Raw genomic sequence first — 11,736 nt, forward strand, 5'->3', positions numbered from 1 at the left:
CCCAAGCATATCTCTCAGGGAGATCTCCCTTCGCCCGCGGGCCCTTCCAGCGCTGCCAAAAGCATTAACTTCCCCCTCCGTTTGTATTGGATTTATTGTCCCACACGGCAAGCTGGTTCCATTCCTTCTCCTCAGACCCGCTGTGGGACATTTCTGCTTATTACCCTCAAAATAGTAATTAATAGATTGCTATTGATTCAGTCATAGACATGCTGTAGACTACACTGCCAACACTGTCTGGAATAATGGAGTGTTTTCCCGGGAGGAGATTTGGGAGTGAGGGAAAAGAGAGAGACAAAGATAGAGAATTTGAAAGAGAGAGGCACAGAGAGAGAGAGAGAGAGAGAGAGAGAGAGAGAGAGAGAGAGAGAGAGAGAGAGAACGAGAGAGAGAGAGAGAGAGAGAGAGAGAGAAAGAGAAACATGGTCAGAGACACACACATAGCGGTAGAGAGAAAGAGAGAGCGATAGCAACAGAGAGACGAAGAGAGACACAGCTGAAGGAGAGAGAGAAGGAGAGACAAAGAGAGAGAGAGAGACAGAGAGAGAGAAGGACATAGAGATCCTCAAAGTCAGATTAAGCGGAGTCGAACCCATCTCATCATCTAATTGTTAACGATCTCAAAGAGACATCGAATCAGGGCGGCCATGTTTCTTCTGGGGGCGGGGGGGGGGGGGGCAGAGACAAACATACAATGTAAGTGCCTATGGGGCATTGGTAATTACATCGCTGATGAATGAGAGCGAGGTCTAATTTGAGAATGGGGAGAGATCAGAGCCAATACGAGGCTGGGCCCGTGACCGGGCAGTGGGGACGGACCGCCCAGTCAGCATGGCTGCTCTTCGTCCTCCTCAGTCACTCCCCTCCCCCCTCACTTCCTGTCTCTCGGAGTCGCCGCGCGGCTGGCCTGCGAGGCGCTTCCCCTCTCAGGTCTGGGCGTGAGCTCCACGTCCTTTTAGCAGCTCCGCAGGGGCGAGAAGAGCGGGGGGGAGAATGCCCTTGATGGATTTCGACCCCATTTTCAGAGGCGTACCATCCCTGGTTTAACAGCCAGACGCCCGTCTCTAGAACACACAGCACACTGAAGCAATGGGCATGCTAAAACATTCATTAATAGAGCAAGTATCGAAGTAAACGACTGAGAGATCCTTGGTTTCTGGCGAAGAGACTTTCCTTATGACTTGAACCACAGTACAGTATGTGATGTGTGTATACGTATACAATGCTTGCCATGGACACCGACTGAAAGGGAGTTTGTTTGTTTCTTTTGTTTTGTCCTCTATTCTTGTCAAACTTGGCAACCGCTGCATGAAACTGGAGAGTGCTGTACATTCAGACAGAATGTACTGGATCCCAAGGTAACGTCTTTTCTTGAAAAACTTCTCATACAGGAATTTGCTTTTGAGTGAACATTCAATAATGCCCACCCACACACACAACGCTCGCACACTCTCTCTCTCTGCACGCACGCACGCATACGCGCGCCACGCACTCTGTCTGCACGTACACACACACGCACGCCTCGCACGCACACTCTCTTCACACACCACACACACACGCACCGCGCTCCCATTCTCAGGCACAAACGTCACACGCTACGTTCCCACACTCTCCTACACAAACGCGCACGCTTAAACGGCGGGGAGCAACGGTTACCAGAAGTTGACGAGGAAAGGGTGCTCCAGGTTCTTCATGATCTGGAGCTCCTTGAAGACGTTCCTCACCTCGTTCCTCTCCACACACTTGAGCTTGTTCATGTACTTCATGGCGTACATCTTCTTGGTGTCCTTCTTCTGCACGATGCACACCTGTGGAGAACAAGCAGCCGTCCCAGTATCGGAAGACATCTTTATGCGTTTTAGGTAGACGTGATTTAGTGTCGTGTTTCCATCCGGCAGGGCGTCGGATGGAATGGATTTTTAACTGTACTATAAAGTCCACACGGGACCGGATTACGGTCGTCAAATGAGAGTGAATCTACTGACAGTTTCCATCACCGAAGCCATGATTAGATCTTATAAACGGAACGTCTGTGGAACACTCCGCTTTAATTTGAGGTTTCTTATCAGGAGCTGCGCCCAAGCACAGAGCTGTGTGCAAGACTAGGGTGTTCAATAACGTTATCACTACGTAGGCTTTAGAGTCCGGGCAGTAAAACTTACCTTTCCAAAGCTTCCTTTCCCTATAGCACGTAGAATCTGGAAGTGGTCAAAGTTGACTGTAGGGGAAAAGCACATGTATAATTAAATTGTCGTGAAAATATTGACAAAAATGTCATCAGGATATGAGTCTTTCTTTCTGAATGGGGGATTGTTTATATCAAGAAGAGCAGAGAAAACGATGAGGAGAAAAACTAACATTCAGCTGCATTTTGACCAAGAGTGATGGAGGGTGTTTATTTGAAGACAGGAGAAGGATCGAAACTGGAAGAGTCAGCCTAGCTGGGTAAGCCCTTCTGCTTAGCTCATTTCAGTTGTGCCACGATCACGTTTTTTGGCAGCACAGTCCACTGACTAAAGACATTTGCGAGCAGCACGCTACCTAGGTCATTTATAGAATATTCCGGAGGATGACAATAAGCTTTGACAAAAGGACATTTCAAAGACGTTGCATGTTTTTCTTCGGCGAAAGACATTCAGCTGACTTTCAGCAGTTTCTCTCTCTCTCTCTCTCTCTCTCTCTCTCTCTCTCTCTCTCTCTCTCTCTCTCTCTCTCTCTCTCTCTCTCTCTCTCTCTCTCTCTCTCACTTTCTTTTTCTCGCTTTTAGAATTCACTCAAGGTCTGACCCAGGGTTCACCCTCTTATCTGACTAATACCAAAACAAGTACAGTCGAATTAGAGCCCGTTGCTGCCTCTGCTAGCCATGGCAACAGGGACAGAAGGTTATCCTTCTCTTCTCTTCACCGTATCCCATGGTGCCGCCCACTGTATGGTCCCCCACCATCACACACACACACACTCATAACCACACCAGGTTGAGGTGGCCCAGCCGAGCTGTGACACCTCACCTGCCCCTCCCTGATTGGATGAATGGGATGTGACAGTTAATGACATGCTCCGTTAGTCACGAATCAGCGAGGCTTCCTCGACTCGGTATCTGTGCTGGAGTGTTTACCTGACCTACTCGGAGGAGTACCATATGAGGACCTGTCTCTTGGTAAACAAGATTATTTCCCAGGGTGACTGAGAGATCCGGTTCTGATGGGTTTCTACAGAGGGGACAGCTGCGGTCTGGGATGAGAGAGCAGGGATGAGAGAGCAGGGATGAGAGAGCAGGGATGAGAGAGCAGGGATGAGAGGGCAGGGATGAGAGAGCAGGGATGAGAGGGCAGGTATGAGAGAGCAGGGATGAGAGGGCAGGGATGAGAGGGCAGGTATGAGAGGGCAGGGATGAGAGGGCAGGGATGAGAGGGCAGGTATGAGAGAGCAGGGATGAGAGGGCAGGGATGAGAGAGCAGGGATGAGAGAGCAGGGATGAGAGGGCAGGTAAGAGAGAGCAGGGATGAGAGAGCAGGGATGAGAGAGCAGGGATGAGAGAGCAGGGATGAGAGGGCAGGGATGAGAGGGCAGGTAAGAGAGGGCAGGTAAGAGAGGGCAGGGATGAGAGAGCAGGGATGAGATGGCAGGGATGAGAGGGCAGGTATGAGAGGGCAGGTATGAGAGAGCAGGGATGAGAGGGCAGGTATGAGAGGGCAGGTATGAGAGAGCAGGGATGAGAGGGCAGGGATGAGAGAGCAGGGATGAGAGAGCAGGGATGAGAGGGCAGGTAAGAGAGAGCAGGGATGAGAGAGCAGGGATGAGAGAGCAGGGATGAGAGGGCAGGGATGAGAGGGCAGGTAAGAGAGGGCAGGGATGAGAGGGCAGGGATGAGAGAGCAGGGAGGAGAGAGCAGGGATGAGAGGGCAGGTAAGAGAGAGCAGGGATGAGAGAGCAGGGATGAGAGAGCAGGGATGAGAGGGCAGGGATGAGAGGGCAGGTAAGAGAGGGCAGGGATGAGAGAGCAGGGATGAGAGAGCAGGGATGAGAGGGCAGGTAAGAGAGGGCAGGGATGAGAGGGCAGGGATGAGAGGTCAGGGATGAGAGAGCAGGGATGAGAGAGCAGGGATGAGAGGGCAGGGATGAGAGGGCAGGTAAGAGAGGGCAGGGATGAGAGGGCAGGGATGAGAGGTCAGGGATGAGAGAGCAGGGATGAGAGGGCAGGGATGAGAGGGCAGGTAAGAGAGGGCAGGTAAGAGAGGGCAGGGATGAGAGGGCAGGGATGAGAGGGCAGGGATGAGAGGGCAGGTAAGAGAGAGCAGGGATGAGAGGGCAGGGATGAGAGGGCAGGGATGAGAGGGGAAGAGCTGAGTCGTGTGTTTAGGCGTGGAGAGGGGGGCGGTGGGCAGGAGAGACCCTGGAGGAACGGTGAGGGGTAGAATGAACCAGGCTGCACAGACGGGGCAGAGCTGGACTCCAGTCTATCTAGAGGGAGCGCCACCTGAGCAGGTTTTTATAAGGGAAATGATCTACTTGCTAATATATCTGAACAATTTGCGCAACCTTTAAGCATTTCTTAGTGCTGTCCAACACCACCACTCTAATGGTTGCAGCACTCTTTCTACCCTGTCTCCTCCCCCCCCTCTCCTGTTATGGTCATAGACAGGAAGCTCTTGCTGGGAGAGCCCCAGTTGCCAGTCATGCGGTTGCTGTGGCGACAGAGTGAAACAGAAGCCATTGGGTCCCTGTGCAGGCGAAGCGTGAATAAGGCATGATCAGCTGCGAGGGAGCACAGCACACGCAACACGCATGATCCCCAACGGACATGTCCAAAGTCATGCCCAAACACTGCCGGTGACACACATGCCTTTGCGGATGTGATCTCTCTCTCTCTGTCTCTGTACACAGTATGTTTATAAACATATGAAGGCTAGCACCATCCCTTATATCGTATGTATATATTGGATGCGGTTTGATGCTATTCTTCATGCAACAACAAGGATTCCAGAGACAGAAGAACCAGAAACTAAACTGTGTCGTTCAGCCATTCATGCTCTGTAACTGATGGCCGCTTTAAAAGGTACCCTGAGCTGGTAAATAATGATGTCGTTTGTTATTTCTTACTTCACTCCTGTCATCGCTGTGTGGGTGCCTGTCGGTTGTAAACAGCCACACTCTATCCCCAATCCTGCCCCTAATGATCTACTAAAGCACTCGGAGCTATTGACGTGCTAAATCAACGTTTCTAGGACTATCCCTCTTCTCTCTCTCTCTCTCTCTCTCTCTCTCTCTCTCTCTCTCTCTCTCTCTCTCTCTCTCTCTCTCTCTCTCTCTCTCTCTCTCTCTCTCTCTCTCTCTCTCTCTCTCTCTCTCTCTCTCTCTCTCTCTCTCTCTCTCTCTCTCTCTCTCTCTCTCTATCTCTCTCCTGGAGTCCTATTCCCAGGGGTCTCAGCAGCAAATATAGGGCACCAGCAACAAATAATAGCATTGCTGCAATGTCAATGCCACAACAATGTCAAGGAGCACTCCAGTTGTACTGACCTGACAACTGTCCATGTCACAATCTGGGACTTCAAATCTCAGAAGCAATGACCCTGCTCAGTGTGACTTTGGTGGACTGCTCTACTCTCACAGGTGTGACCATAATACAAGTATGTCACTATTGTACACTGTGCAGTCTTGTGTTTAAATCACTGTGTTGCCTACATTTCCGTTTGTTAATTCTTTGGGAATACTGTTGCGAATAAATGATCCGTGTACGATAATAGGTAAGCTCATTTCATATTCATTTCATATCGCAATATTTTCAGTCTCATGACTCGAACATAAATATTTGAATGAAGAATTCTTAAGTCCAGACAGGATGCCCCTCCTGGAAAATGAAAGCAGCCCCTTACGAGGAGAGAACACTCGCGACGTAAAATAAACCACCACAAATCGAATGGCTTTAATTAAAAGTGGCGCTGAAAGAGCCCTTGAAATGTTGGGGGTACCACCTTATCTTGAAATTATCCTGGAGCTTTTGCCCAAAGTGAATACATTTCAAAAGGACTCCTTCCACAAATCCACTTCATCTTGTCTAACTGTTGAGCCTGGGGCTGTATAGCTGCAGTAAGCCCACGAGCAACTAAATGACTGGACACCTTGAAAACAGCTATCAGCATAATTCTCCATCTGTCTCTGAATCCTGTACGTGTATTTTTCTTGTTTGGGTTTTTAGCGTAGAGCACACAGGCCTATAATGAGCTTGTTTCATTTCCGAAGCCTCACACAGACACACTATCCCACATGAAATCCCAGCGAGGGTTAGATTGTCATCGGAGCCCTTCGTTATGCTCACCCTCTGCGGTGTCGTCGCCGACGGGAGCCTTGCTGGACTGTCCGAGCCCCATGTCGATCTGTTCCCCTTGGGTCCTCCGGTCCACTTAACTCAGCACGGAATAGCTCTCCCACAGAGAGGTGGACATACCCTGGATCACTCTATCCCAGCACACTGGTGAGTTTGGCTCTGAAGGGGCCACTCTGCAGAGCGTCTTGTTTGTGTGTGTCCGCGTGTGCGTGCGTGCGCGAGGGGAGGGGGAGAGGGGAGGGGGTTCCAATAGCGTAGCACAGTCTCCGACCCCCTCCTCTCAATAGGATTCTAACCTATAAGGAAGAAGGAAAAACATGATCACATAATCAGAGGTGTGTATGTGTGTGTGTGTGTGTGTGTGTGTGGGGGGGGTTCTAAAATCATACTACTGTTCAATTTCAAGCACTATTGAATCAAGATGTAGAACTCCAGTGAATGTGTTTTTTAATTCCTTAATTTAGTAAAGTGATATTTGATTTGAACAAAGTTGAATATTCTACAACTTTTTAGCTGATGGGGTCATTTCACGCCATGCTGCAGCCAGCAAAGTGATGAATTACTGTACAAGATTAGCTTTTCTTAAAAAATAAATAAAAACGACTGGAATTGGAGAACATTACTGCGGCTCTTTTCCTTACTTTGATTTATAGTTGGGCTATATGGCATAAAATAAATGAAATCCTTCAAACTGCCCACTCCCACGGTTAGCAAGCATAGAGCGCCAAACTTCAGCTCCCAAATTCTGTAGGCAACCTTGAAGAAGTCTTTGTCATACCCATCCCTCAGCGCAAATCAAAGCAATCCTAAATCAACATGCACTCTACGATATTGACTGGGTCGGCATTACTAAGCATCTCTTGAAATCTCGTGAACTGTCGGTGTTGACGAGGCATTGTTTGAAGGCAGACTATTCGGTATGCGCAGCACATAATAGTGCCGTATTATGTCCCATCGGAACAGACATAAGGCTATGTTATGCCACACCTTAGCCTAAATGTAATACGTAACAAGAAACGGGTTAAAACAATTGACTTGAATTCAGTTACTATTTATAATGTGGTATCGTTTGTGTTGTGTAGTGTGGAACATATTAACGAATGCATAAACAAGCCGAACCAATGCAGTAAACAATATATTAGTTAAGGTATCTTTGATAAGGTCTTCATTGGCATAAGGCTATGTCCAAACAATAGTCGTAGGCGGTCATCGTGGTCCAACAACTACAGGACATTCTAGTCCAACTACGCGGATGCTGCTGAAGTCCACAGACACCGCATTGCCGACTGCCACTTGAGTCCGGCTATACCACAGCATACAAAGCACGTACTGAATAGAAATAAGGCAGTTGGACAACCTGGCACAAGACTGAAAACCTACCGATCAATGCCGCCGGTGATTTTGTAAATAAATGCCATATCCAGTTTTGATGAAAGACGGGACAGCTCACGCATCTCTTCACTGTTGTTAGGACGACGCATCCGGACACCTGCCGCCTCAGAGAACTGTGGGGAAGAGTTGAAAACGACGACGTAGAGATGAGCCACTTGATCAAAAAGTGCGATGCGAGTCGTCGTTGTTTCTCTCTCTCTGAGCGTTTAATATGTTTCACAATCAAGGGAATAAACGGCAAATGGGTAAAGTAGCCCACTTGGTTGCACGAGAGAGCTAGGCAGGCAGCAGAACGAGTGACCTCCAGACTGTACGCACACACCGGTATCCCGACTGAATATGCCTCTGCTATGCAGCTTCTCTCGAGGATGTCCCGTGCCTTCTGTCAATGTTTATAGCCTAATATCTAGAAGATTAGCAAGTTCACCAATTCACCGACATAACGTTTCACTCATCTCGTCAAATCGTATCTGATTATTCTAATCATCACCACCAGGCAAACTGCTACAGGCAAACTGGATATTAACAACGCATTTGAAAAGAAACTGAAGATTGTTTACTCCAAAGGCAGCAGTTTTTCTGAAACTGAGGCAGGGAGCTGTTTACTTTGTCATTGTATGGCTATGCATAAAAGGGCTAACTTTATATCACAGATAAAAAACGTTCAATTTGATGTCTTTTATACTTGGACTTGAGCTGGCATTAACTAATTAAACGGCGTATCATGGCAGCAGCCACCTCCTAATTGACTCGGCCAAGGTCATTGAAAGGGCTTGCTTGGTGAGGGATTTGCTTACTGTGCACCCTCTTTATTTCGACAGGATTATCATGCCAAAATGAGTTTACTCTCAACCATCCATCTTTATGTGACTGGAGCTGCTAACCTCCATATACACTCAGGGCAACCATCATCGCTCACAACCAGGCCAAACCTCCATTAAACCCTTGGCACATCAGAAAGTACTCTTTCAGATGGGGTGAGTAATGCCCAGCCTGAACATGTGCTTGTTCTCAGTATGCAAGTATATTAGACTAAGTAGCCTAGGCCACTGGATGTTTTCAAATGTCTTTTCGTATTTGAGTTTACCAATCATTTCTCAGTTTGTCAAATGAAGAGAGGAGTGTTCAAGCTCCCAGTAGTCTACAACTCAAACACGGCGAGGAGTTATCCTCTGAATTATACATTCACATGAAAAGCTACGGAGGCTTTGCAGGGGTATGCTAGTGACTGCAGCGCCATCTAGTGTAGGAACGTTGATACGGCATTACACCACATCGTCCCACACAGCTTCTGAATGGCGATGACTGAGGGCTTTCCGTGCAGAAACTTGCTGGAGCTCATGTTCAATTATGAGCTGACGGTTCTCTATAGAATCCCCATTTGTTGGAAATAGATATGCTGTGCCCGTCGTCCATCTACTCGTGATCTGATCTGTATGCATCATATGGGTTGGATTCCGTGTCACAGAGTACGGTTTATCTTAGTGATAGTCTATGATTTCACAGATGAGGAAAAGCATAATCAAGGCCCACACAGTAACAGATATATGATATAGTTTTCTTCCGTGTAGACATTATGCATCAAGTAGTCAGGTGGTGAGAGAATCGGGTTAGTAATCAGAAGGTTGCCAGTTTGATTCCCGGCCGTGCAAAATGACGTTGTGTCCTTGGGCAAGGCACTTCACCCTACTTGCCTCGGGGGAATGTCCCTGTACTTATTGTAAGTCGCTCTGGATAAGAGCGTCTGCTAAATGACTAAATGTAAGTATAGTTTACTGTGTTTTACTGTGCCCCTTATATCCAGCTGAACAAGTCTGTTGGCCAAATCACACAAAGACGTTTGGCCCAAACATTTATAGCTTCACATTTGTTGTTCCTGGTTACAGAATAGTGTTTATCAGTCTCTCCCATTTATCAAGTCCTTGATGCAACACTTTATCTTGTTGTTCTGCGAAAGCAGACATGTTACTCTGCAGAAAGGGGAGAAGACACTGATAGTGATCAACTGGCTTCGACAAGTAATGGTTCCAATCAGCCCCATTGTTCTCAACAAAAACATACACACACACCCACGCACACAAACACACAAATACCTGTCTCGTTGAGCAATGTTTTGGAGTAAACATAAGAATTGGGCATGTTTGAATTTGTACATTACGGTTCATATATAAGAGCTTGTGAGAGCATAGCTTCTCATCTTAAGCCATGGCTTTCTCAGTGCACATTCTGCTAGCCATGACCCTGGCTCCCCTGGTCCTGGGCTACCCCAATCCCCCTACATGCTACACCAAGGTGCTTCAGATGGCACGGGAAATCACCCAGCGAGCTGCCGAGATCAAGAATGCTCCGGAAACTGTAAGTCCCTTCTCCCAGTACTGGTGACTAAGGGGCTGTTAAGAGATTGAGCGCGGAGCCCTTTTTGTTGTGCTGGGTGACGAATGACTCGATTGGGAGATACCAAACGTGTATGATGTGTCTCGTCCCGTAGAGTCGATGTATGTCGCACATGCCTGACCTCTACATAGACGTCCATGTGAGTATGACTACAACACTGTCCAGCCGTCCTTTTCGGTGGCGTCCCCGACTCGACTCGTCCATGCTGTACTTCCAAACAAATGTTTGGGCGACAAAAGATTCAAAAGTTGCATTGGAGATGCCCTACATGTCAGTGCTTGGTCTGCTAACCCACCTGGGACACGAGGTCTGGTGTGCTCTGTGTGTCGACAGAACGGCTGCGTGATGTCCAAGATGAGGAGCTACATTTCCATGGTGGAGGGCTTGCGTGAGAGGCGCTGTGCTTACACCAGGGAAGTGAGGTGGCTGGGGGTGACCACGCGCCAGCTGTACATGATCATGTCCCAGAGGTGTCACGGGGTAAGATGCTATCGTGATCGAGGCGCAACTCCCCCGCCGATGACGCCCCTCGGTTCCTGCTAGCCCTTGCTTTTCTGTTGGGGAGATTGTGAAAAGTCAAGTATAGCTACAGTATAACGTGAATAAGTGATGGCTTCTGATGTAACAGTGTCAGTGTGTGTGTGTGTGTGCATGCTTGTGTGTGTGTGTGTGGGTGAAGGCATGGACTATCTATAGCATTACAAATCCCTTTCATGTGTTTTTCCGTCCTGTCTGTGTGCCTGCATTTCTACCTCCATGAACACCCCTGTAGACTTTAAAGGAGCCTTCGTTGCATAGTCCCTGAAGTGAACGACTCGTTTCAGTCCTTCGCTACAACCCTTTCATGCTCGTGCTTTCATAGAACACTGTTCCTCAGCTCATGATTGCTGTTTTAATGTTTTACCCGAACGCCACCGATTCTGCTTAATGTTATGTGAAGGGCTTTATCGCACTCTCATTTTATTGGACTCACACGCCTCATATCTCTGTCTACAGGATCTGGTCTTCACCATGGAGAACTGTGCAGCTTTGGAATGAAGACAAGCTGGAGCCTGAAATGGCAATGTCACTGTCTGATGAGTGAGAGAGAGAGCGAATGAGAGAGAGAGAATGAGAGAGAAAGAGAGACAGAGAGAGAGAGAGAATGAGAGAGAAAGAGAGAGAGAGAGAAGGAGAGAGAAAGAGAGAGAGAGAATGAGAGAGAAAGAGAGAGCGAATGGGGGTGGGAGAGAAAGATATTACTGTGTAATTTGTATAACTGAGCATCAAATATCTATGCAAATCACAATGCAGTGTTGTATTACATTATCCCTTGAGCATGACTCTCTAAATATAATCTACACACTTTCAATTAATAGTTTGCTGTTGGTGAGGTCGTTTTATTCCTCCTATGGTTTCCAATTATTAATAAACCAGCATGTTCTCCAATTGCAGACTTTCAAGGGAAATAGCTTGGTTTTGTCAACATTTGAGCATACTGTATTCATGCCCACTAGGTGGTGCAAGAGAGTCAGTACAGGGAAATAAACACATTAAACCCTAATTGATTTGACACTTTTAAGAATAATGGCCCACTTTCAAGTTATACTAGTAGGACATAATAGTCTTGAGTGTGGGGGTGGATA

The 11,736-nt window shown here is 47.7% G+C and overlaps 2 protein-coding genes across 2 annotated transcripts; one reads left to right on the forward strand and one right to left on the reverse strand.

Annotated features, from left to right (window-relative positions):
• Positions 1-1,652: 1,652 nt before the first annotated feature.
• On the reverse strand, positions 1,653-8,279 carry stk32a (serine/threonine kinase 32A). Its single transcript, XM_062485804.1, has 4 exons — positions 7,706-8,279; positions 6,317-6,621; positions 2,163-2,218; positions 1,653-1,808 (listed from the first exon to the last, which is right to left on the reverse strand). The coding sequence occupies exons 2-4, from the start codon at positions 6,366-6,368 to the stop codon at positions 1,653-1,655; spliced, it is 264 nt and encodes an 87-aa protein (XP_062341788.1). The 5' UTR covers positions 6,369-6,621; positions 7,706-8,279.
• A 1,613-nt stretch (positions 8,280-9,892) lies between these two features.
• Positions 9,893-11,559, forward strand: zmp:0000001268 (CYTL1 domain-containing protein). The gene is made up of 4 exons (XM_062485428.1): positions 9,893-10,072; positions 10,206-10,250; positions 10,445-10,591; positions 11,108-11,559. The coding sequence occupies exons 1-4, from the start codon at positions 9,923-9,925 to the stop codon at positions 11,147-11,149; spliced, it is 384 nt and encodes a 127-aa protein (XP_062341412.1). The 5' UTR covers positions 9,893-9,922; the 3' UTR covers positions 11,150-11,559.
• The last annotated feature ends 177 nt before the right edge of the window (positions 11,560-11,736 follow it).

Source organism: Osmerus eperlanus, chromosome 19 (assembly GCF_963692335.1).
Source record: "Osmerus eperlanus chromosome 19, fOsmEpe2.1, whole genome shotgun sequence".
NCBI classification, from domain to species: domain Eukaryota; kingdom Metazoa; phylum Chordata; class Actinopteri; order Osmeriformes; family Osmeridae; genus Osmerus; species Osmerus eperlanus.

Coding starts and splice junctions, on each gene's coding strand:
- stk32a (XM_062485804.1), bottom strand. CDS start 6,368: ATGGGGCTCGGACAGTCCAGCAAGGCTCCCGTCGGCGACGACACCGCA. Junction 2,219..6,316: donor CGGCGACGACACCGCAGAGG/GTGAGCATAACG, acceptor TTTCCCCTACAG/TCAACTTTGACCACTTCCAG. Junction 1,809..2,162: donor GGAAAGGAAGCTTTGGAAAG/GTAAGTTTTACT, acceptor TGTTCTCCACAG/GTGTGCATCGTGCAGAAGAA.
- zmp:0000001268 (XM_062485428.1), top strand. CDS start 9,923: ATGGCTTTCTCAGTGCACATTCTGCTAGCCATGACCCTGGCTCCCCTG. Junction 10,251..10,444: donor ACCTCTACATAGACGTCCAT/GTGAGTATGACT, acceptor GTGTGTCGACAG/AACGGCTGCGTGATGTCCAA. Junction 10,592..11,107: donor TGTCCCAGAGGTGTCACGGG/GTAAGATGCTAT, acceptor CTCTGTCTACAG/GATCTGGTCTTCACCATGGA.